General features: G+C 34.5%; 1 protein-coding gene across 1 annotated transcript in view; it reads left to right on the plus strand.

The window, feature by feature from the left end:
* Positions 1-26,093, plus strand: part of LOC150104804 (progesterone-induced-blocking factor 1-like) — a 363,656-nt gene that overhangs the window by 319,106 nt on the left and 18,457 nt on the right. Inside the window, exon 11 of the mRNA XM_090395645.1 lies at positions 8,670-8,885. Coding sequence (XP_090251771.1) covers positions 8,670-8,885 — 216 coding nt within the window. The remainder of the gene's footprint in view (positions 1-8,669; positions 8,886-26,093) is intronic.

The following is a 26,093-nucleotide window of genomic DNA, read 5'->3' on the forward strand; positions in this document are numbered from 1 at the left end:
TCGAAAATTTTTGTTCAAAAGCAAATTTTGGAGCCAATATTTTTTCCATTTCATATTTGCCCCATTTTCATACCCTTGACCTCATGTCTTCAATGGGAATGTTCCATTTTTCCAGTTGTTTCATTATTGTTGCACATAAACCACGTCCTGTGGAATCTGATATATCTGCAAAACCTGAAAAGTTTTCCCTGATCTTGACAATTCCATTGTCACAGGAAACAAAGCGAATAATAATGGTCATTTGTTCTGTTTTACTTGCATCAAGTGTGCGGCCTAAAATTATGGAATAATATTTAGATTTTCGAATTGATAATAAAATTGTATCCCTGATTGCATTACTTAAAGTTTCCAATATTTCATTTTGACTGTCTTTACTCAAATAGTGTGCCCTATTGTATTCGTTGTAGGGCCCTTTCCACATGATTTTCCATAACGGGATCAAACATAGCGAACAGTTCGACTAATTTTAAAAAATTGCTGTTACTCCTTTCATATAATTTATCAGATGATCCGTGAAAAGCTAAGTTTCGACTACCAAGGAATTTTATAATTTCAATCAAGCGCTCTAAAACATTCGTCCGATGTTTCTTTTCCATTTCATACATGCCTTGAGTCTGGAAATCAATAGTAGTTTTTTTTTTTTTTTTTTTTTTTTTATCAAGTTCCTTCCATTTAAAGAAATTTTTCATGTGAGTTAAACTAGTCTCATGTCTATGTAAAGTTGTACTTACATTTCTCCAATCGTTATAACCTTCTACAAGACTCAGTAGGTGATTCAGTTGATTTAGTAGGTGCGACAAGTTTGCAACAAAAGCAAAAAACAGAATTTAAAGTTTCGGAATAAATGAGCCATGTTCTTGGCACGAGCTCCTGTTTTCCATTTTTCTATTATAATGTGTGTCACCAAATTTACAACCATATGTATCTCTGGGATATATTATTTTTCTTTTGAACAGGCCCCATTTCAATTAAAACAGCTCGTAATTTTTCATCAATATTTCCCCATTCACCTGGATCTTCTAAATTTACAGAGACTAGCAATGTGTTAGTTTCGTGGTCAACTACAACTAAATCTTATTGTAGTTGACTAAATCCTAATTATTTTTCACTTAAATCATGTTCAATAGTTGCAATAGTACTTTCATGAAAACTGGATGATGTGTACAGTTCTTCAACTCTGATTTCTGATGTATCGAGTTGGTTACAATCTGCATCAGAATATTTTAACAAATTTATTAAGATCCCCAGTCTGTTTCTTAATATCTGCTTCTTTTGCAGCATGACGCTTACGATTTTGTGCACCAAATAACTTTTTTTTAAATTTTTGATTCCATTTCTATTTTATACCCACAAGAAATTATTACACATACGACACAGAGACGAAATAATAGTCGGCACTGCACTACTGTCAGTAGCCTACTGAGATGCGTACCATATGACTAGGTTAACTAGCAACAAATGTTTTGTATGAAAATTTGTTTTGCACATAAAAACCATTCATCGTTTCACTTTAGATAGATTGCAGTAGACACAACATTTTGCAGGCAAGCATTTAGCCTGCTCTAGCTGCAAATTGTAAACAACCGGCTGATCAAAGAGGCGACAATATACATTTTTTTTAAATTTTTATTCGGTGTATCCGGCCTAATTTATTTTAATATTGATCATTCTAAGAATTTTTTGTTTTTATGATAAAAATTTTGTTTCTTAAAAATTAACTTATGAACTGCTCCCTGGCGGCGGCACCCCCATCGTAGCGCCACCCCCATGCCCGCTTCCGCCGGCCCTGCTTATTGATACCCTCCTGTTAGGGTATCAAAAAATACCCCCAACAGGAAGGATCTTGCTTGGAGAATTACATGTGGTCACCTTCCAACCTGTGACATCTGTTACCGATTGGAAACAGACATTCTTTGAATCAGAAGATACAAAGAATGTCTAGTAGGCATGCATTCTACAACTGTCCTCTTGTCCTGCATATTTAGAACAGATTATATAATGTCATTCCATTACTTACAATAGAACAGGTTATTTTAGCAATACAAAGAGAATTTTGATCTTTATAATTAATGAATTAAAATACCATTTATGGAAAGTTAAAAAAGAAACATGGATTTGAAAACTAGGAATATTACATACAAATGCTATATAATATTGTATTGTGGAAATTTTATTGTTTAGTCAGATGATTTTTGTATTTAGAAAGAAGCATTCTAGGAGATATCAAATTTTTGACTAGGTGGTGTAGATCACCCACATTATGCAATATTCACTAGGGGGGGGGATAAATTTCTGTCTATTTTTTGCTGTGAGAGGTTTTTGGTTCCATCCTCTTAGTTCAGTGTAATCTTATATTCAATTGCACAGATGACTGGAGAGCAATCCCAGGCAGAGAAGGCCAACTCAAGGCAGTTATCTCAGATAAGGCTAACCACTTGGGTATCTGTCATCTTTGCACTTTAGTATCAATTTGTCTTTTGGTTGTTCATCTGCACGAGATTAGTGAAAAAGGAAAAACTGATAGCCTTTGGCTATATGATGATATAAAAGAACTGAGATATTTTATCACTCTTTCATACTATCTATTTGTCTTTTCTAATAGTATTAGACTCTCTTGCATCACTATGCTAACTACTCTAGGCCTATGATGAGCACTCCTTTACTTTTTCAGTTCGATGAAAGTTGAAAACAGTCTCGGTAGTGATCCTTACATCTAGGTAGTGATCCCTTACAAAATGTGATACTAAGGCAATTAATGTTAAGTCATTAACCTGTATATATATATATATATATATATACAAGCAACCCTAATAATAAATTTAGTTTAATCCTTTATCCAAGTGTGAGCAAACAAAGTTTGCCCCTGAAAGTATCTTCAGGACTGGGGTAAGGTGGTACAACACCGGGAAACTCATTGCAAGGGTGGAGCAAGCTAACATCACTCTTATCTCAGTATCTCCCATAATGCAAAACACATCTCCTTGCAGATATGTATAATGTTATGCATTAAGGGAAGGGCCACTACCCAGACTAGTTTCGACCTTTATTGAGGTCTCTTCAGTGGGAGCTAGGCCCAAGTGGAGATACCAGGCAGAAGCATTAGCAAGGTCTTTTATAACAAGTTGCCCGGTGTTGTACCACCTTACCCCAGTCCTGAAGATGCTTTCAGGTGCAAACTTTGTTTGCTCACACTTGGATAAAGGATTAAACTAAATTTATTATAGTCTAACCAAGTGAAAAATAAACTTTCATACAAGCAACCCATTTGTGATGTTACTTCACATACAAATTTTTATTTGCTTACATTTGTATAAAGTTCTCGTAAGACAGGCTTATATGTCAGTTATGCATTATTAAATCACTTAAAAGAATTGAACAACGTAGATCTGAATATAAATTAAATTACACTTTAATAAATATTTCTGATATTTCGGCAACGTCACATCGCCATCTTCAAAAGAAACTTGCAAAAAAAAGGCACGTGCACGTAGGCACTACAACACAGTAACTGAGAACGAAGAGATGAAGCTATTGTTCTCCTAAAAGTCCTGATGGTGCCCTCTAGTGGGCTAAGTAGGTGTTCTTGGCCGTTGGGCTGAAGGTCTGCTGATGTAAGCCTCCCAAATTTTGGGCAGTCGCATACAACCAAATTTGTTGAGGTTTGGAGAGTTTCTTAGGGCTGAGGCTCATTCCATAAATAGTCTTTCGAATTTGTATTTGCTACGGTGTATTATTGTAGCTTTCTTCCACCGTATTCTGTGGCATGTATCCAGAGCATGGTCTGCAAGACCAGAATGGCTGTACTTGTGAAAACGGATGTAGTCCTTGTGTTCAGAAATTCTGATATTCGCTGTCCTGCCTGTTTGGCCAAAGTAAGACTTTACAGCTGCAAGGGACCTGGTATACACCAGGTAGGTCTAGGGGAGGTGGTTGGTCTTTCATGGTCATTTGTATAAAGGATTAAACTAAGAATATAATTTCTTGCCATCTGTAATTTGTAGTATAACCAAGTGAAAGAACTCTCAAACAGATGTCTCCTGTTTCATTCCATCTACTTCTTTTCTGTAGAACAGGCTCACTCTGCCTTTCTTAAAGTTTCAGAGTGAACCTTCAGCAGTTCAGAAAAAAAAAGTGACAGATATATAAAACTTATCTTAGTCTCATCAGTAAGGATAAATGAAATGCAAAACAAAAGAATAATTAATTAATAAACAATATATATACACACATAGATTATTTACATAAATTTAACTAAAGACAAATTATAGAAATACATTTTCACATTCAAACACAGCTTAAATTTATTTGAAAAAGGAGGGGAAAAAATCAAGTTCAAATTTAATTAACAAAACAAAAAGGAAATCAGCTAGTCACTAGGCAGCTTCCTTTAGGATAGTAAGGCTTCATTTTTAATTTCCTAAATTCAGTCTTGCATACATATGAATCTCCTCTATGCACATATCTATATTTGTGTGCTGTTCCCAGAAGATGCCAATTTGACTTTGACTTAGAAATGATATGACATTTATTCTCTTCTCCTTCCTAAAAATACCAACATACTCAGGGCCGGCTTAACACGGTAAGCAGACGATGCATTGCATCTGGGCACCTTCTTCAAGGTGCACTGAAGTGATTAGAAAAAATAAAATAAAAACACGTTTTAATATTAGCGTTTATTAAATGTGGATATTCACTAAATATATTGTACTAAATACTGCAAGTTTTAATAACATTTAGCAAAAAACTGCAAGTTGTTTTTCGCTGTGTGTGTGTGATACAGAGCTGTCAGAAGCACTAAACGAGCCGGCTACTCATCCAGGCATCGTGTTATAGGGGCGCCTTATATTACCGACTTTTTTTTATTTACATGCAGTGCACATTCGTCAGTTAGGACAGAAGGCATGCACGTGTATCTGGCTTAACCTCTATTACACATTTTTTGTGGAACACACCGCACGTGTTGTTTGTAAATCATCGAACTGTTGATTGCTAAACACACAGTGAATGTGTAACTAATTCCCACTGAGGTAAGCAGACTCAAAATTTATGCATTTCTTTAAGCATTTATTTTTATTTTTTTTACATTTAGTTTTTATGTCTTAACAAATTTTTTGTTCAATAAATTTTTTAATTCAGAATAAATATGGGCATAATGGAGAAGAAAAAAGAATTATCTGGAGCTTCAAATAAAAAAAAATAAAAGCGGCAAAAGAACGTGAAAAAGAAATACAAAAGTCTGGAGGTTTATCCAGACTTTTGTATAAATTAAAAGATTTAAATTTGGATATTAAAAATTTGCAAACACAAGGATATGATAATAGGGTGAACATGCAAGGAAAACAGTGGCGTTGGGATACATTGAATATTAACCCTCGAGCACTCTTTGTCCCATGCGCAGCACACACATTAAATTTGGTGATTGCTTACACTTAAACAGTGAGTTTTTTTTAGTGATCACCGCAAAGAAATTTATAATTTCTTTAGTGCTTTGACTGAACGATGGGATGTATTGAAAAAGTACACCAAAATTGCATTTGAAACATTATCTGATACTAGATGGGAAGCAAGGATTGACACTCTTCGTTCACTTAGATGTAATACTGGAGAAGTTTTAGATTATTTTGTGGATATTTATGATAATATTCAAATTGACGACAACAGCACAAAATATGAAGCAAAAAACATTAGCTTTAAAAATTAAAGATTATAAATTTTTGTGTTCACTTATAATCTGGTATGAGTTTTGTGCAGGATCAATGTAGTGGGTAAAATGCTTCAGAATCCAAACAAATTTAATTGAATCTATAAACGCATTAAATAATGCAGTTGACTTTACTAAAGAATTTAGATCAGATGAAAATTTTAATGTTATACTTGAATCGGCTTACGAGCAGTTAGCCTAGTGCAGCGCTTTCCAAACTGTGGGCCACAGCCCCCCTTGGGGCTGTAAGTTTTGTTGAGGGGGGGGCCGTGAAATAATGAAAACAAATTTAAAATGTTTTAAGACTAAGTATATTTTTTTTAATCTTAAAAGAAACATATTTAATTTTTATTATTTCTTTTTTGTTCTTTTTTATATTTTAATGTAAAAAATCACACGTTGGTGTTGGTTCATAAATTTTGTTTCTTGTGTATTTCAGCGATTAATGAATATTAATAAATGTATACTTATTCATATAAGTTTCATTTCAAAGGTATTGATAAGAAACACAAAAAAGATTACAAACACAAAATCTTGAATATAAATTGTATTGAATATAAATACAATAAATATTATAATAATATATATCTGTATTACTATTTTTTTTCGATGGGGGCCGCGAAATATTTTAATAAGTTTGGGAAGCACTGGCCTAGTGGCTGTGGCTTTGCTCGTGGGGAAGGAGTGTCCTAGATTCGATTCCCTTTGGCAACGTGAAAAGCTTAAGGATCTTCCTCAGCCATAGCCAAGTTAGTCGGTCTCAGGCGTGGACAACAGGTTTTTTCCACCAGTTTATCTGGGGGGGGGGTTTCATCCCACAAGCAGGCAAACCGACACCACGAACACACTGGGTACAGTCATAGAATATAGTACGCCATGGAATGCAATGGGAAATTACCTTGCTCATAATCATCTCCCTAGTATGGTAGCATATAGCTATCCCCACCAGCCATATGGCTGAGGGAATAGGATAGGATACTTAAATCGGCAAAAGAATTAGCATTAGATTTAGAAATTTCTCCTGAGTTCAAAAGCAATACATTATGCAGATGTAAGAATATGTGGTCGAAGTGCCAGTTGATCCGCAATAAAACTTTAAAGTTACAGGTTTTTTCTTCCAATTGTGGACACTATTATTAATTCTTTGGCTGAAAGGTTTGATTCCTTGATAAGTCTCTTTAACATATTTCAGTTTTTATCCAGTTTCAAGGAAATTTCTCATATGGATGTGGACAGTTTAAGAAAACACTGTGATGATTTACAAGTTGAGATGACTGATGGTGAAATAAAGGATATTTTTGCCACTACTGAATTTTATAATGAAATACAAATTCTAAAAGACATCATACAGGATAGTGACAACTTAGACCCACAGAAAATATTGCAAATAATTTAGATAGCATCTTTATTAATTTAACAATTTCGCTTTGAATATTTTTGACACTTTCAGTTTCCGTAGCAAGTGGCGAACGATCGTTTTCAAGACTGAAGCTAATTAAAAGATATCTAATATCTAGTATTTCACAGGAAAGACTGGTTGGATTGTCAATGATCACAATAGAAGGTGATATATGTGAGAAACTAGAAACAAGTGAAATTTTGGATGATTTTCTTCCATAAAATCAAGAAAAGTAATCTTTTAAATAGTTTCATTTTTTCATACATTTCTTTTTCCATTAAAAATTAAATTATTCTTATCATTGTGCAATTTTTCTGGTTTGTACATCTCTGGTTATAATAGCTTATAGCCTAGTAATTGGCAACTTATGTATCTGTAATTCTAGTCTGCATTTTTGTATGTTTTGCTATTCTTGCTGTGTTGTTAATATATATATATATATATATATATATATATATATATTTCAAAGTACATGGCTTTACATAAAAATATGTGTTTTGAGTTTTTAACCTTAAAATGTTAACTACATTTCTTAAAAAAAAAAAAGTAAAGGGCACTCGACTTAAATTTGCATCGGGGTGCCAGGATCCCTAGAGCCAGCACTGCTCAAGGGGTCCAGTTATTAACTCACTTGACTTTTGCAAAAATGTGACACACTCAGCCATATTAAAACCTACTAAGAAGAATGGTGCTCAACACTCATGCATACAAACTCCTTGAGTGGATGAACCACTAACTATCAACAATATGGGTTAAAAAATGTTTTCATTTAAAATACTATCTTTTATTTATGTTTTTTTTGAACACTTTTTATTTGGTTAAATCATAAGATGGAAATGCAGTCATTTAAATGATTAAATTTATTTGTGAAAGTTTTTATGAAGGTCCCTCATGACTAATGCTTTATACAAAATCTTGTTGTTCATATACCAATTGGAATAATCGTTATTGTGCTATCAAACTAAACCAGGTGTGTATGACTGTGTAATTAAAGATGGTACTACTTGCAGTTAAGAACCTTAGAGGTTTAATAATCTTTTAAGGTTCTTTACTGCAAGTAGTACCAATCTTCTTCCATTCTTTTATATCCTGCATGTTCTTCCACTGAAATTCAGAATCCTCATTACTGCCAAATCATTTTGGATGTTATCCTGCTGAGTAGTTGTGCAGTATTCCTATTGGTGATCTTCCACCAGTTCCCATTTCAAATGTATGTATAACCATCTTTCTCTTACATTCTTTCCACCTGTATGGACTATCTCAATCTGTAATCTCATCGGTTTATTGTAGCAAACTCTATAGCTTATGTATTTTTCTACTGTTATTATTTCCTGCAGATCCAGACTTTTCTAAGCTTAAGGTTCTTTTATCTTGTTCTGTTATGCTCCAGGTTTCTGCTTCATATAAAACAGTAACTGTTTTGTATGACCTTTTTTTTTTTTTTTTTTTGATTATGCATTATCTTAATGTAATTTCTGTAAATTATTTTTTTAAACAATGTTAACATTTTATCTTTCATAATGTTTCTCAAGTTACACTTAGAAAGGATTAATTTTACTCCTTCTTTAGTTATTAACAGCCAGTCAACTTTTGGAGCACACTCATCAACCGTATTCTTATCTGATTACTGCAGTGAGAGAAAAAGAAAATGCACTCAAAAGCCGCAACAAACAAATAGCTACACTAGAAAAGCAGTTGGATGTTATAAAAAAGCAACATCAGGATGCAGTCCATGAACAGAATAGGTTAGCTGCTGATCTTGCAAAACTAATGGATCAGAAGGAGGTAAATTTTTTTGTCTTATTGTTATTATATGAACCTCTCTTGAAGTAAAATACAATTTTTATTCTTTAACTCATCATTGGTTATATGTCAGTGGTATAGGTATACTGTAAATGTTTGAAAAAGCAGGGAATGTGTGGAATGAATTATTGCTCCTTCAAAATTCATTATTTCACAAGGTAAATGTGATTGTGAAGGATATTTTTACTGGGATATATTACTGATTTATAGAGATAACTGTGCTTTCATTATTAAAAAACAATACAATGAGAAACTGAATTCTTGATTTCTTTTATTTTGTCACACTTATAATTTTTTTTTTTTTAATGTCTGTTTTCTAAAATTTTAGTCTCATGAAGTTGGGAAATGGTTAGTATCCTAAACTAATGTAAAAGGAATAAGCTTTAAGTGTATACCTTCATCACTGAAATTTAAACATAAATTCTTCTTTAATAAAATAAAGTAACTGTCTGCAAAATATTAAAATGCACGTCATTGTTGTCGAACAATTTATGTCTGACAACATATTGTAACAGCAGTTAGATATAAAAGTATTGGATCAAAGTTGAGAATTTTATCTCAGTTCCGAATGAGAGAGCATTTAATTGTAAACAAAGGCAGACTATATATATATATATATAGAAGGGGAATCTGGAAAGTTCTGATAAACAAAAATTAATTAATTTTATGTCCTATTAGAAAATAAAAAAATAATAAAAATCCTAAAAGAAAATATATTGTTATTATTACTAAGAGATACCTCCAGGGACTCATTGAGGGAGGCACCATATCATACACGTAAGCTATCATATTATTCATGAATTCATTCACATTGCTTGCACACACAACATCCAATGGCAATCCATTCCAATCATATACACCATCCTATGAGAAAAAAAATCTAGCCCCCCCCCCCCCCCCATTCTTAGCAGCATTCATTTTCAGCTTCCAAGGATGCCCTCTTGTCCTATCCCCATCCTTCATAAAATGAAAAATTCCATCAACTGAAATCCTGTATGACTTTTTCAGAAGTTTGTGCATCTCAATTATATCCCCCCCCCCCCCGTTTCTCCTGTTTGCTAGTGTCTGCAGTCTACAAATTCTCAATCTATTTTCTACAATATCAATTTTAACACCCTCCTTTCTACTCTACACAGTATCAGAATCACAATGGAAAGCAGGAGACCAGATCTGCACGCAATAGTCCAAGTGGGGTCTTATCAAGACCTACTAAAGAGACAAAATTACATCCTTATATTTACATGTTAAAGTTCATTTCAGAATTGCAATTACCTTTTGAGTTGTATATTTGCAATCTTTGCTACATGACCCCTGAACTTCAACTTCCTATCAACTAATGCTCCAAGATCCCTAGCTTGATCAGTTTCTTCTAGTAGAATCCCACCAATATAATACGACACTGGATATCTAATCATGTCAAAGTGCATGACTTTATATTTACTCACATTGAACTGACATCCATTTTCCTATGCCCATAGTTCCAGCCTATTCAAAATATTCTGCAAGTATTGCATATCAGCAGCATTCCTGATAACCCTACCTATCTTTGCATCATCAGCAAAGAGCTGGATGTTGCCTGTCAAATCCTTCCCAATATCATCAGTTTACAGATTGAATAACAGTAGACCAAGAATTGATCCTTGTGGTACACCACTAGTTATTTTATTTATTTATTTTTATTAATCTTTGTACTGGTTATGGGCAGTACTACCCTTACATCATGTCCAGACTCGATATAGGCCTAAGCCTTTACAAGTGTCTTACCCTATGCCTGTTCTAGTTACAATTGTAGTCATTCTCTGGTGACAAAAATTTCAGTTATCATGATGCAACAAGAGAAGAAATAATACAAAAAATAAAAAGAAAGAAAAACATGCTTGCATCCAAGTGAAAAATATAGCTGAAATTGTTTGTTGAACTTAAAAAAAAGAAGATAATTTTATTACAGTTGTGATATGATAAAATAAGGTTAAGTAAAGCAAAGAAGATTAGTCATAGGATTTTGTATGTGAGAGGCTAAGTTTTACACTTGAAATAAGATATAGATTCAAGTTAATTCTTAGAAAATTTTGGAAAGGGGATTAATTTAGTATAGATGACATAGAGGTTAGCTTAAACAAAAACCAAAGCTCAAGGTCATAATTCCCGAATTGAGACTTTGTCATGTGTCAGTCGAGTGCACACAAACCGCATGATGTTTTGGTAGAAAAATGGCACTCTAATTGGTCAGTGAAATCAACTCCAGTAAGGGGAGAAGAAAAGAAATTGAAGAAGCTGCCGGTAGGGGTCATCATATAAAAGGGTTAGGACCCCCCCCCAAGGGGCTTTTTTTTCTCAGAGTTTTTGTTCACGAGTCTTCGTATAGGTCTCACGCGGTTTTCCTGAGTGATGGGTTAGGAGTTTTCTCCGTCCGACACAATAAGGAAACAAAGTGTGCGGGATTTCGATTCCGTGTTCCTATTGTAAGAAATGAGGGACGCCATTTAGTTAAAAGAGAGAAGATGATGTCAGTGTGTTTCATCGTCCAGTGATCGTAACAAGAGAAAGAAAATTCTATAAAGGAGTCAGTGCCCACATGGTGAATTTCACAACGATAGAATAGATGATCCTATGTATGTCCTTGATTGAAGAATGTAAGGTAAAGATTGTGAAAGCCCATCTTAGTGCCAAAAGAACTTAGAAGTGATAAGTTATAGAAGAGTTCGTCCTAGGAAGGTAAAATTTCGGAAAAGGGTAGAGACCAGTGTAAAAGACCCAAGTCAAAAGGTACTGTAAAATCTCATGTCAATTCAAATCATATGTAACTGTAGTCATTGTTCAATTGCTGAACAGTTGAAAGGATTAATGAGAATTACACTAGGACTTTAGTACATGTCAAACTAGAATAAAAATGAGCTTGTTATTATTAATTAATACGTAATTCATGTGCCTAGAGATTTATGCATGTACATTGCATTTTAATTAAGAGAGTTTTAAAGGTCTAAAGTGTGTATTAGCTCAGCGAAAGGATAATTTTAATCCATATTGTCTTAGTGAGAAAAGTAGAGTAACTGATTATATATGTCCTAGAAAATACAGAATTATAGCATGATCAAACTAGTAAGGAGTTAGACAAAGGATTAACTAGTTCTAGGATTATACTTGTTTGTATGTATAGAATCTGTTATGGCAATATGATCACAATTCTCATGTAGGATCTTAACCTAATACTTGTGTTTAGCTAGTGAAAATTTGTATTATATATTCTTAGTATTGAATTGAGTTTTATTTGATAAAGGATGAATTGTACCATGTTTAAGAGTTCAATAAACTTTTGTTCATTGTAAATACAGTTGTCTGAGATTGCCGCTCAATGCACCACTTGTAACAACATATGACCTTAATCACGCGGTGGGGGGGGGATTTTTGTTATGAGATAAAGGTCACGACTGCTTATTAGTTTCACACTCAAACATATTTTAGTAATATTAGGGACACTAAGGGGAGGAGAAGCTTGAATATTTGTATTTGAGTGATATCTCGTATGTAAATAAGATTTGGACAAAGACAAGTAGAGTTTCACATGTAAGGGTAGTTGAAAGCCTACTAATCGTAAATTGAGACACAACAATGGCGCCATGCCTCCGCACGCGGACCCCATGGGTGTGGAAGCAGCACGGGGCTATATGAGACAATGTCTCACTGTAGTGGCAGCTAGCCCTGACAGTTTGAGTCATCACTACATCTGGACATCCAGCAATAGATAGTGCTCGAAGGAGAGCAGGAAGGGAGACACTATCAAAGGTCTTTTGGAGGTCTAGCGATGCCATATATAGAGGCTTAAGGTGGCATCAGGAATCAGAGAGAAGAGAAGAAAGAAGATATATATTCTCAGCACAGAGGTCCAAAGGGACAAAAGCTCTCTGTCTATAATCATTATTGTTATTATTATTATTATTCAGGCCTCCATGGAGTCAAAAGACTCATCGTGGGAGGTCCTTCCTAAGAATATAGAGTCTGTCAAGATTCGTCGAGGGGAGGTCCCCCTTAAGAAACACAAAGTCTATCATACCACTCCTTAAACTCATTGACCGTTCTCGCTCTCACCACTCCATCAGGCAATGCATTCCACGGTTCAACCACCCTCCACGCAAAGAAACCACTCCTCACCCTCTTGCTAACAGTTTCCTTTCGCAACTTCCAGGGATGGCCTCTTGTAATCACTCCTTCCCACTGTTCAACCAAGCGAAAGAACTCCTCAGTGTCAACCCTGTAACCACCTCTCAACAGTTTAAAAGTCTCAATCATATCACCTCTCCTTCTTCTATCCACCAAACTCTGCGGTCCACATTCCCTCAGCCAAACGACTTCAGCAACATATCATGCTGTATATGTTGCTGAAGTCATTTAACTAAGATTTTATGATAGAGTCTAAGTATCACAGGGGAGATGGTAATAGATCTAAAGTCTGATGCACGGCTTGAAGTTTCTTTCTTTGGAATGAAGATAGTTCTTGAAGCACGTAGGTATGGTGGTATTGCTTTACTGGAAAGGAGAATGTCCAACAAGTCTTGAAGAATCTTCAACAGCACCATCCGAAGCTTAGCTGCAGGAAAGCCATCAGGTCCAGAGGCGGAGAAATTGGATGGAAGAGCTGCTTTGATCTCCTGGATGGAAACAGGCTGGTATATTTGAAGGATAGGAATATCGCAGCTCATTATTGTAGGTTGGTCATTATCAGGGAAGTGTGGAGGTGGAGAGCAGAAAGACTATACTCCAGAATTTAACAAAATCATCATGTAAGTCTGCTAGAGGTGGAAGGGGAAGCACCGTCAATGGTGTTCTTGGCACAATGAACTCTATTCTTTTTATAGAGGGCCTGCATAGACCCTCTTCCTCTGCTTCCTTAAATCTTGCAGACTTGCCTCCCCCATATACCACTTTTTTTGATATCTGTAAGCAGCCATCATCTTAACCACGCTAATGTTTTTTTAATCTGAACTCATATTCTCCAATTTATGCAACAGTCTTCCATGCTGTATTCTGACAAAAGCCCTAGCAAAATCCAAATGTATCATGGTGTATCTGTTCCACTTGTCTTGTTCAATAGTAACATTATTATAGAATGTGAGCAAGTTGCTAAAATGTGACCTTCCCTTCAACTCATTTCTGAATGCAAGCACTAACCAATTTTTCCAAAATCTTCGCCACCACTCCTGAGGTACTGATTGGCCAATAGTTGGATACATCGGTCTTTGCACCACCCTTGTGCAATGGGATTACCATACATTCTTCCCATTCCTGCAGCATCTTCCCTGTTCTGAGACTGAAATTATGTAGCCTCAAAGGAATAGCCAGTTCAGCTGAACTGGCTATTTTTTTAGCACCTGTCCTATTATCCCATCAGTTCAACAGCTCCAATACCTCCTCTTCATTAACCTGAGTTTCTTCAGAAGAGGTAGCAGTGAACTCAGTATTGCATACACCAGGTTGATAGCTTTTAGCAGAATGGGCACTCATTAGTTCAATAATCTCTTCTGCATCTGTCACTCTCAAACCATCTGCATTCAGATTTTCTGAAAAAAAAAAAATTTTTATGAAAAAACATTTTTGTTCTAGGTGTTTATTAGAGCTTTCCAGATCCCCCCCCCCCCTTTTGCATATACAGGTCTTCAGAAATACCACTTAAATCTACTAGTCACAATTTTTTCTTGCACATATAAATTCTGGTAAAAGATGTGTGTGTATATAAATATACACACACATACAGTTTCAATTTCAACAACAAAGGGAACATGTTTTATAGAATTTAGAACAGCCAAATTCAAATTAGGTGCAATAAAATTTCTAAGATTTGGCACATGCCAGTCTTAATTTTATCATTAGTGCATTATTTTTTTGTCTACCACATTGCATGCTATTGGCCCTTTTGAAGTTTGCATAGTCAGTGCACTGGTTTAGTGAATGACTTTATAGTAGGCTATAGTAAAAAGACACTTCAGATATTTTGGAATCCATCTTTCTTTGGAATGTAGCTAGAGATGTATTTCCAGAATGATTTCTGACCGTCTATATATCACATCAATTTTTTTTTTTTTTTTGTGAAAAATGAATGTCTCACGAAATCACTAAGTGTCACCATTTTGAAAGGGCCTTGAAAATCTTGTTCTAATCTATAGCTTCTGTCAGCAGCCCCAAGTGACTTGGATTTTCTTTCTTGTTTTTAGGTGATGACACAATGAAATGCTTTTTTCTGCTTTTTAATACTTATTGGTCTCTTACTTTAGCTTTCAATTTCACATTGTTTCACAAAACACCAAACAGTACTAGTTGCTGTCCTTTCATTTATTGCCATAATGAAGGGTGAATTTAAAGACAAATAATAAAATTTATGTAAACAACAGTTCTAGTGCCAATGGTGCCAGACTAACTTTTCACAATATCACGTTAATGATGTGATTCTGTCTCTGACTTGTCTTTGCAAGATAATTGTGTTCCTTAAATAACAGTATTAAAAAGCCTTTTCATTATGTAAAATGTTCAAGTATGTGATTACGCTAAGTTAATTCATATTGTGAAAATAAGCTTAGGCTAATACTATGTTACAACTGCATACCTACTTAATGGTTTAAAGAGTTGGGAGAATTACAGTTGCAGCAGAACAAATGAAAATTGGTCTTGTTAAATTAATTTTTTGGTTTTATAGTATTTTCTGGTTTTTATGAGAATGAAGATAACTTACTAGTTATGCAAAATAAAATGTTTGAGAATACTTGATTATTTCCAAATTAATCTGAAGATGCAGAGTATTCTTAATTTTATAGCTGACATAAAGGGATAAGTAGTGTCACCTGTTGTCATAGATCGGAATTACTTCAAATTTTAGAAACAGTAGTGAGCCATGTCTTTTGTGCAAGCCAATTACAGCGACAAAGAGTCTGTGAAGTAATTAACTCATTAAATTACTTACATAAGATATTATGTCCTTGTTGAAAATAAATCTTTATTACATTCATTGGAGACTACCCTTGACCAAACAATTGATTGCGAATGAGACATTTTAAAATGAAAAAGAAAAAACAAAGGAAATTATATGAAAAAAAATAAGGTATTATATTTTGATCATTCAAAATGAAGCTGAAAATTCAATTCTCACTTATATGATAACTCACCTGTGGCATGTGTATTTCTGAAGTCCTGTTTGTTTGTGTGTGTGTGTGTGTTAGCCTAACAGGAATCATTTGTTTATGTGGTCAGTCAATTAGCACTAGAATAAAATAACAGAATAATGATTACCATTATATGTAATGCAGTGGCATCGCATGCCCATTTTGGTTGAGTGTGCTGTCGTGTGGGATAAGCAACCACCCGCACTACAAATTTCATGTCAATTTGATCATATGCATGGGGACAAAGCTTGGAGACAAATAATTACATCAATAAACATCTTTTAGCATTTTTTGATGTAATTATTTGTCGATGTAAACTATAAATACATTATTTTCATTTTATATAGATTTTAATGATGTTTAATGCTTGGGAAAAAATATTCGGAATTAATATAGTTTCAGCACAATTTCATATATAAAAAAACTTACTGGCATATTTTATTAAAAATTAAGTAATTAATTAATCCAAAAATTCTAAATTAAATTATTTCAGTTTAAAAGCAAAAAAATCGTAAAACTAACAAGTAAAATAATATTAAATTACATACACTTATCTTTTAAAAATGTATTTTTCTGTTTAAATTTGTTTCACTATAAATTTACAATTCATACTTCACTTAGTGACTCACTAGACACAGAGGGAAAATGAACTGGTCGCTGTTCACAACAGTAATGAATATTTTTTTTACAAATCAGAAAGAGCTGAACCAAAAACAGGAACACCTGTTTTATTGCTGCAATAAAACACATTTTCTATGGCTACCCCCGCTGTGGGCCAAAACAGGCCAACCTGTAATAAAATTTTAAGACAGACAAAGCATCCCATGATTGAGAGTGTAAGGTTACATATCTCAATCAGTTTTACGATTATAATTTGCAGGATTTTTTACTTGATCCTGGGGGGGGGGTGCCTAGTTTACCCCTCCCTGCTCTGCGGACCCATGACTGTATAATTTCATTTTTATAAATGTATGAAAGTTTTGAAAGTGCACCAATGCTCATCTTAATGGTCCAATGCAATTAACTGCAGGATAACTTTGAATGCTTCTGCATACAATGGGGAACAATCTGTTTGTTTCAGGATTTATTAGAAAAAAACAATGAAGGAGAAGACTATATTTGGTTGGTATATTTGAAATGTTCAAAGATGAAAATATGTGAACCATCATTTATAAGACATGTGAGAATAGGAAATGAAAGGAAAGAATAAGTGTGAGTAGAAATACTTTCATTAATGGCAAACAAATTATTAATAATTAATATTTGTGATATTAATAATTAATATTTGTGATATGTATGTCCTATAAGTTGCTGGGTAGAGTGAATAGCATGATCCTATAAAGTCTAGACATGAATAAGTGAATTTATGATGGCATAATTAAAAAAAACTTGCAAGGAGACGGAGAGTATGGCAGGAATAAATATGATTTTGATGGAGTAACAAATCATCTCATAAAATTTGTTACGTATGTTATGTATATTTCTCTGGTTTCTGTATATTTTGCTCCATTTTCTAAGAATTTTCTTTTGCTTACTGAGACTCAGTATACATAACATCCGATCATTATCGGAATTACTCACACTTTCGGGAATCCTACATTCACTAGTTTTTTTGTTTTTTTTTTAGTATAAGCGGTTCTTCTGTCTTATCAATCTCACATATGCTGGTATTTTGTTATAGATCAACAACATCTTATAATACACAGAAGTATTCATTTTTATTCAGGAATAGATAATTTTTTACTGTCTGTTTCCGAAGACCAGAATAAAAATGTATCTATACTGTAAAAATCTTTGCAACCTCAACAGATGCTATACTGCACAAGCAAGAGAAACAATTAGCTTTTTTCTCCTAACATTCACTTTCAAATTTTCAGCTCCAGAAAACATGTGTAAAACCTGTTTGTAATACAGCCATTGGATACAGAAAGTGCTCAACTCATGACAAGTGACAACATTCAATTGGATTGGTTGGCACAATAACCAATCACAGCCTCTAGGTGCTATTGTCTCTGAGCTCACCCGGCCTCACCTTCTGAGTGGTTAAAAGATACTAAGAATTTGACCCACTGCGCTTCTTTACATCTTTTCAAAGGGCTCAAAGGTGTATGTATTTTGAAAACACACTGGGCTATTAACGCGAATGTGATGCAATGTTTACGTGTTGAAAAGTGCCCTCTTCATGAAGCACTGATGCTTCATTATTCTCATGAAGAGGGCAATGAAGCATTAGTATATTGTGTTTAATTTTAGGAATCATGAGAAGTCTGCAAACAATTAGGGGAGTCTTTAACAGGAATAAATGCAAAAATATAATATTGGTGATACTGATATTTCTTGGATGAGCACCACACACTTAGCATCAGGGCTAGCTCTACCGACAGTGCAATACTTGCTTTTGCATGGGGCAGCAAAATTGCCCTAAACTATACGAAAAATAAATAATAAAAAAAGTCATTTATTCCTTCTCTGTTGAAACCAGACTTCAGGATGTCGTTAGTTAAATTTTTACATAATAAAACTTCATTGTACTGTACATTTTTTTTAAAATAATGATAATCATTTAAAATAACATAGTATTATGTTGTGTTTAATATCGCACTGTCAGTGTTAATATCACTTGTGTAGTGATTGTTAATAATACTTTTTTTTTTTTTTTTGATACGGTTATTAGGATTTGACTTAAAATAATTTTAACATTCCAATATGTCCGATAAAAGACGCCCTGATTGTTACTAATATCGTCATTACTGGGATCGCAATTAGAAGTACTTGTTATTAGCTCAGAATTTTTGGTTTAGGTCCTTTCACTTATTTTCTCTTGTACTACATTCGGCGCTGAATATCGTAAATGAAAATCGGAAACAGAATGTGACATTCCGAATCAAAGCGGGACGTTGCATAAACATCTAAAAACTCAAACAGCTAATGTAGTACAAAAGAAAATAAGTGAAAGGACCTAAACCAAAAATTCTGAGCTAATAACAAGTACTTCTAATTGCGATCCCAGTAATGACGATATTAGTAACAATCAGGGCGGCAAAATATGCTAATGCATGGGGCGGCGAAACTCATAGGGCCAATGCTGCTTAGCATACCTGGAATATATGCCCCTGATGTATTGAAACTACTAGCATCACCCTTTAATACAATATATACAGAGAAGCAATGATTCAGAGAAACAGAAAGTAGACATTGCAAGCATGACAACTGTCATTATAAGAAAGGATCTGAATTATTCAAAACTCATCAAATTCCTGCTTCATTATTTGCCATTGTTCAGCTTGCACACATGGTCTCATTTATGCATCAGCTGAATCATGGTTGAGTAAACAATTGGCAAATGAGAACTCAGATTTATAATTCAGCATAATTTGTCTATTTCGGTATTATTTTTAAGTCTCGACATACCATTTGTACAAGGTTTCTGACCATTTTATTTTCTTTCTTATAAAATGGGTGATATTAGAATTTGTGGAAGATAATAATAATAATGTTACCCGATACCTCCAAGGACTCATCTTGGGGATGATACTCTATATTGCTACAGACTGAATTATTACTACTTATTTGTAAGTGGAGGTTTCTGTGGTTTAGAAGTTCACATGGTATATTCCGGTAATTGGACCACATTTTTTTAATAAGATATATAAAACACAATGAATTAATAAAAGACCCGACAAGTTTCGTAAGTCGTTTGACTTACATCTTCAGGGGTAAAAGGTAACCGAAAGTTAAAACAACAAAAAAGAGATTAACAGTTCATACTATACAGTTGTAGCCGTCTGACTATTCATAAAATTAAAAATCAGAATGCAGATTCAAAACAGTGCTGGGTTTAAACAATGCTGGATGATGCCACGTTCTGTTATTCATGTTCATAATGTCCGAGGTCTGACTGAGGTATATTTTTCATTAAAGCTGACCAAATTTGGTGGAGAATTAATCCTTGATTTTTATTGCATTGTGTTGGTATTTTAAGCATGTTTGCAGCTTCTTTAAATTTCCTTATGTAACAGTTTTTTTTTCTATGTACGACAAGTTTGTATTCTGCCATAGTACATTGTGGCCGGTGGAAGTGGTATGGAAAGCTAGACCTGATTTTTTTTCCCTTCTGTTTTGTACATCCTTTTGGTGTTCGTTCATGTGAATTTCCCCAGATCTTCCTGTCTGTCCTATGTTGCAGATGCCACAAGAACAATAAATTTTGCAAACACCTGGTTTTTTTAAAGGATGATGAGGAGGTTTCGAGGGATGTAGAAATCTCAAAATTTTTTCCAGCAGCAGAAAGGCTACTTTGATGTTATATTTGTTAAGTAATTTAGCCATCTTGTCAGTAACATTTTTGATATATGGACTGGCTATGGGCTCTTCCCTCTCTCTCTGGCTTTAGCTAACCTATTTACGGAAAACTTTGAAAATAATGTTTTAAAAAATTATCATCAAAAACCAAAAATATGGCTATGCTATGTCGATGATATATTCCTCATATGGCCAGGAACAACAGATGAACTTATTTCTTTCAAAGATTACCTAAATAATTGGCATAATAATATAAAATTTACTTTAGAACAAGAACTTAGAAAACTGCCTTTTCTAGACATTCTATTAGAAGTCAATGAAAAGGATAATAAACTTTCTTTCTCAATATATAGAAAACCCACCAACACAGGAAGATTTCTTAATGCAGCCTCACACCACTACCCTTCGAAAAAAATAGGTATAATAAAAACCCTAAGGGACAGAGTGTATAACATTTCCAGCACAGAAAAACAGAGAAACGAAGAATTAGAATATCTAACACAGATCTTTCAAAAGAATGGTTATGAAACCAAGACTATCAAAAAAATTCTCCACACACCTCCTACAAGCATCTCTCAGAAACAAGATTTCAAAAACGCTATCACACTTCCATATATCAAAAATGTTACAGACAAGATGGCTATAAATTACTCAACAAATATAACACCAAAGTAGCCTTTCTGCCGCTGGAAAAAATTTCGAGATTTCTACATCCCCCGAAACCTCCTCATCATCCTTTAAAAAAACCAGGTGTTTACAAAATTTATTGTTCTTGCGGCATCTGCTATGTAGGACAGACAGAAAGATCTGGGGAAATTCACATGAACGAACACCAAAAGGATGTACAAAACAGAAGAGAACAAAAATCAGGTCTAGCTTTCCATACCACTTCCACTGGCTACAATGTACTATGGCAGAATACAAACATGTTGTACATAGAAAAAAACTGTTACATAAGGAAATTTAAAGAAGCTGCAAATATGCTTAAAATACCAACACAATGCAATAAAAATCGAGGATTAATTCTCCACCAAGTTTGGTCAGCTTTAATGAAAAATATACCTCAGTCAGACCTCGGACATTATGAACGTGAACAACAAAACATGGCATCATCCAGCATTGTTTAAACCCAGCACTGCTTTGAATATGCATTCTGATTTTTAATTTTATGAATAGTCAGATGGCTACAACTGTATAGTATGAACCGTTAATCTCTTTTTTGTTGTTTTAATTTTCAGTTACCTTTTACCCCTGTGTTAGATCCTGAATGCAGAGCTTTACAAGCAAATTCTTCATTCAGGATTTAACATAATAAACTACTACTAATTAAGGAGATATCTGTACATCAGCTAATAATTATAAAGTGTTGTTTTATGTTTGTAATTATGTATAGTCCATTTGTGCGATATAGTGAGAGTTATTGCTAGGTTATTTGTAATTCCCAAGTAAGCTGTCTAGTACTTTGCGAAATTCTGAGAAAAGTTTATAATAGTAATCCGGAATAATCGCGTATAATCAGTACGAGTCAAGCGTAGCGATGGAGGCTATACCTACGCGGAAATATGACGTCAGAGCGCCTACCTAGAATAATGTAACCGGACAGGTTAGCGAGAGTGTAGGATCACCCAAGGGGCATGAACGATGGGGTTCGTGGGTGAAAACCGCATTGAATAGAGGGTGCCCGAATAGGGCGAATAAAAGACAAAGCACGCCGTTTTAAGGGGCTTTTTGACCTTTTGATCTTGGAGTGCCAGATTCGAGTTTTAGGGGGAGTTTGTCGGAGGATTCGTGAGAGAGCGACGAGTTGACTATGGGAATGATGGACGGCAGGTTCTTTTCTTGAGAATGCTTGAAGATTTTCAAGCAGAGCTGATCGCGATATGACGGCCCATGCGGAATCGAGCCTTAGCAGAATGTCCCATTGGAGAAAGTTTCCTGCGGAGTGGTAGACAGCACGCAACAGTTGGAAACGATTAGAAGAAAAAGCGTAGTACATCACCAGGCGCAAAGACAGCCGAAGAATATGCAGTACGGTAATCCAGACCTACATGAGATGGCGGCATGAAATCTGAAAGGATCCGGTAATGTAAAAGTTTTCGTTCTATGTTAAAATTTTGTTTAGAAGAACAAGAAATTTGTGTGTGTTGTAACTAAAGGACACTAGTAGAGAACTTTTAGTGAGAATTTGACTGAATTAATTAAGCCCTTGTGGAACAAAGAAGAGTTGTTAAATAGGCAGTGATTTGTGAATGGCTAGACTTGCTTAAATGAATTTTAGAATTAAGGTAATCATTGATAAAGTATTAATGAAAGTGTTCAATAAATATTCTGTGAGTAATTTGTGAAAGGAGTTATATAGTAGTAGTATTATGCTTAAACCTAATCCTTTCATAATTGAAGGATTTAATTTGTTCTGATTCATTGTGATTTAGTATAACCCTTAACTTAGAGTGAATTTTGATCCATTGAGCATTTAAACTTAAATAACTGTAAAATGTTTATGTTTTTCCAATAAACATTCTTTGTACCTTATACCTGAGTTATGCCTGATTACGAATTCCAACCACCACTTATGAAATTGAACCTTTTGGGCGGGAAGGAATTTAGATATAATTGTTTAAGTGAGATTCGGTCTACGACTGCTAACTGAATCTGCACAGCACTAGCGTGAAATAAATTATTGTGTGTATCCTTTTAAATTTTGAATTATTTCCCTGAACAAGAGTCACTTCTGTTATAGGATATTGGCTGGCGCAGCGAAATATAAATTTTGCCAATATCCGAAGAGGAAACAAAATCTGAATTAGTATTTTAGGAGCACGATAATAGATTAGAAGGAGAGTTATTATAGAGGTAGAATAAGATATAACATAGAGAGATAGCGACATAACAATAGAGTAACGGACTTTGATTGTACAAAGTTTTGAGTAAGCAAAAGGATAGATTCTAGAGACAGTAAATTAATGTATAATAAGATTGAACCTACAACTTACGAAATAACATTATATGAAAGTAAGGATATAACAATTACACAATCGACGAATTACAGATATAACACCTGAAGATGTAAGTCAAACGACTTACGAAACTTGTCGGGTATTTTATTAATTCATTGTGTTTTATATAGCTTATTAAAAAAATGTGGTCCAATTACCGGAATATACCATGTGTACTACTACTTAATTTTCCCACTATGCACAACACTACAATCAACAGCATCTACTACCCATCACCAGCAGTATATTTTTTGTCTGTAAATTGCATGTGTTCTGATGGCCTATTTGCTTGTATGCAGGATGAAAAAACAGTGTTTACAGGAGGGAAAAAAACCCTGCTACTTCTGTGTGTAAGATCAGCTAACTCACCTTGAACTGAAAAAGTTCATATAAAGATTCCTTGCGTCATGATGAGAGTCGAACTTAGGCCTTTTCCAATCAAAGGGCACAGTGTATAGTTGTTCTTCCAATTACGATATGGAGATGCTTATATATGCATCATCATCAAATTCCTGTTATGTGCCATCAAGTGGTGTACAAGATAATTATGATAGTACCACATGAAAAAGTTACACCATTATTACCTCCAATCTTCCAAATTAAGCTGTCATCTATCTGTTCACATTATCAGATCTTATATTTGTCTTTTAAGGCACTTTTATTTGTATTTGTCTTTAAATGCCGGCCTGGTTGGCTGACATTAGCATGTCCACTCTCCAGCTAAGAGGCTGCAGGTTCAAATCCTGCCGTGGGCATGGATGTTTGTGATTGTCCTACACACTTTGTGTGGAAAGAGAATTTGCGACCCTACCACTTATTCTAGCAGAAGACATCATTGCCAAAACCATGTGAGATACGGCGGTGACCATATGGCATATACGGACGTCAAATGTGAAAATTTTGAAGACTTTTTACTGTATCAATCCATCTACAACTTAGTCTTCCTCTGGGTCTTTTCCTGCCAAATGGCAAACAACACCTTTTTTGTTAATCTTTCATCTCCCATTCTGTTTAAGTGACCATACCACCTAAGATATGAATACTATGCATCAGGCATGCTAACAGTGGCAAGTTCTTTCTTAATATCCTAATTTTTAATGTTATCTGACATCTGTTCAATCCAATAATGCTTCTCAGAACTCTCATAAATGAATTCTCCAATCTTTGATCAAGTGTTTTATTTCTAACCCAGCTTTCATATCCATAAGTTAAAATTGGTTTTGAACATTGTCTTGTATAGAACTAATTTAGTATTTTGACACTAATTTCTTTCTTATCTACTCTATACTATAAAATGATAAGTTGAAATTGGAAACAGATGTAGGCTGTAACGTTTTTGTCAAGTTATTTGAAACGTTTTGAAACTCAGGGACTACCCTGAGTGTCGAGTCATCAGAATTCAAGGAGAACCGGCCTACCAGTCCGGAACACGAGGGGGTTGGGTGCCGTAGGCATCAGGGGGTGGAACCCGCTAGTTCCATATAAATTTATTCACTTTCTACCATGCCTTTACTAATTCTATTGTCTATTTCCATATTTAATTTGCTATCTTAACTAAAAATTGTGCCTAAATAGCTGAAATGATTTACTTGTTTTATAGGTTAACAAGTCATAATACAGTTCATGTTTTCAATGTTTATGCCTATTTTCATTGTTGGGAATCTTGGTGACTTGTACTGGATTTATTCAGAAGTATAACATTATCTTCATAAAGTAATGAGCTAAGACAAAATCAAAATTATCATCAAAATCAGAACCATTCAGGCAATAACAATCAGGGAAAATGAGTAGCTATAGTATTCAACATTAAGACAAATAAGCTTCCTTGTGAATGAATGGCACAATGAGACTTATTTGTGCCTATTTTCTCACGGAAGGTTCTACTAAGGTAGAAGTGGAGGAATTTTTTGAGGCTTTAGAGAAAGCAACTGACACAATGAAAAAGGAAAGGTTGGTCCTTGTTGGGGATCTAAATAGCAAAGTAGGAAATGATTGTCAGGCACATTCAAAAATATTTTGGGAAAAGAGCAAAGCTAATAATAATGTCAAATACCTGTTGGATTTCTGCTCAGGACATGGACTAGTTATTACTAACACAATGTTCCAACATAAATTCACATGGAGAAAAGATTCAAGGAATAAGAAATGTCTCACTGACTATGTTATTGTAGATAGTGATGTTTTCTCACTGCTACAGGACTAGAGTATACAGAGGATTTGAAATTGGAAGTGATCACCAAGAAAGAAAGTTTTAAAGCGAATAAAAGCTCTCAGATGTGAACTGTAGATTAAAATACACAAACATTATTCAAGAAAAAATGAAAGAGTTTGAGAACAAGAACCAAATCTTGGAGATTCATTGACAAGCCCTGAAGAAAACATTGATTGATTCAACCAAGAGGCATGTGGTGAGATTGTCTGCAAGGATAGAAAACTCAGAACTCCAGGAGGACACCGAAAGTTAGAGGCAGTGAAGGAAAAGAAGAAAGCATATCAAAAGTTCCTGGCAAATAAGTCATCTTGTGCTCTTAGAGAATACAGGGACAAATGTAAGAAAGATAAACACTGTGTAAAACTAGCTAAACAAAAGTCATGGGAATACTTTGGTAAGAACATAGAAATTAAATACCAGGAAGGTGGCAAAATATTCTGGAGGCTGTTGAGAAAGCTCAGGAATGGAGGAAAGAGTGCTGTAAAAAGAATTAGAGATGATAAAGGTGATATGTAAAGTGGAGAAAAATATA

This window comes from Typopeltis vanoorti, chromosome 7 (assembly GCF_054136105.1).
Source record: "Typopeltis vanoorti isolate ZY-2024b chromosome 7, IOZ_Tvanoo_1.0, whole genome shotgun sequence".
Lineage (NCBI taxonomy): Eukaryota > Metazoa > Arthropoda > Arachnida > Uropygi > Thelyphonidae > Typopeltis > Typopeltis vanoorti.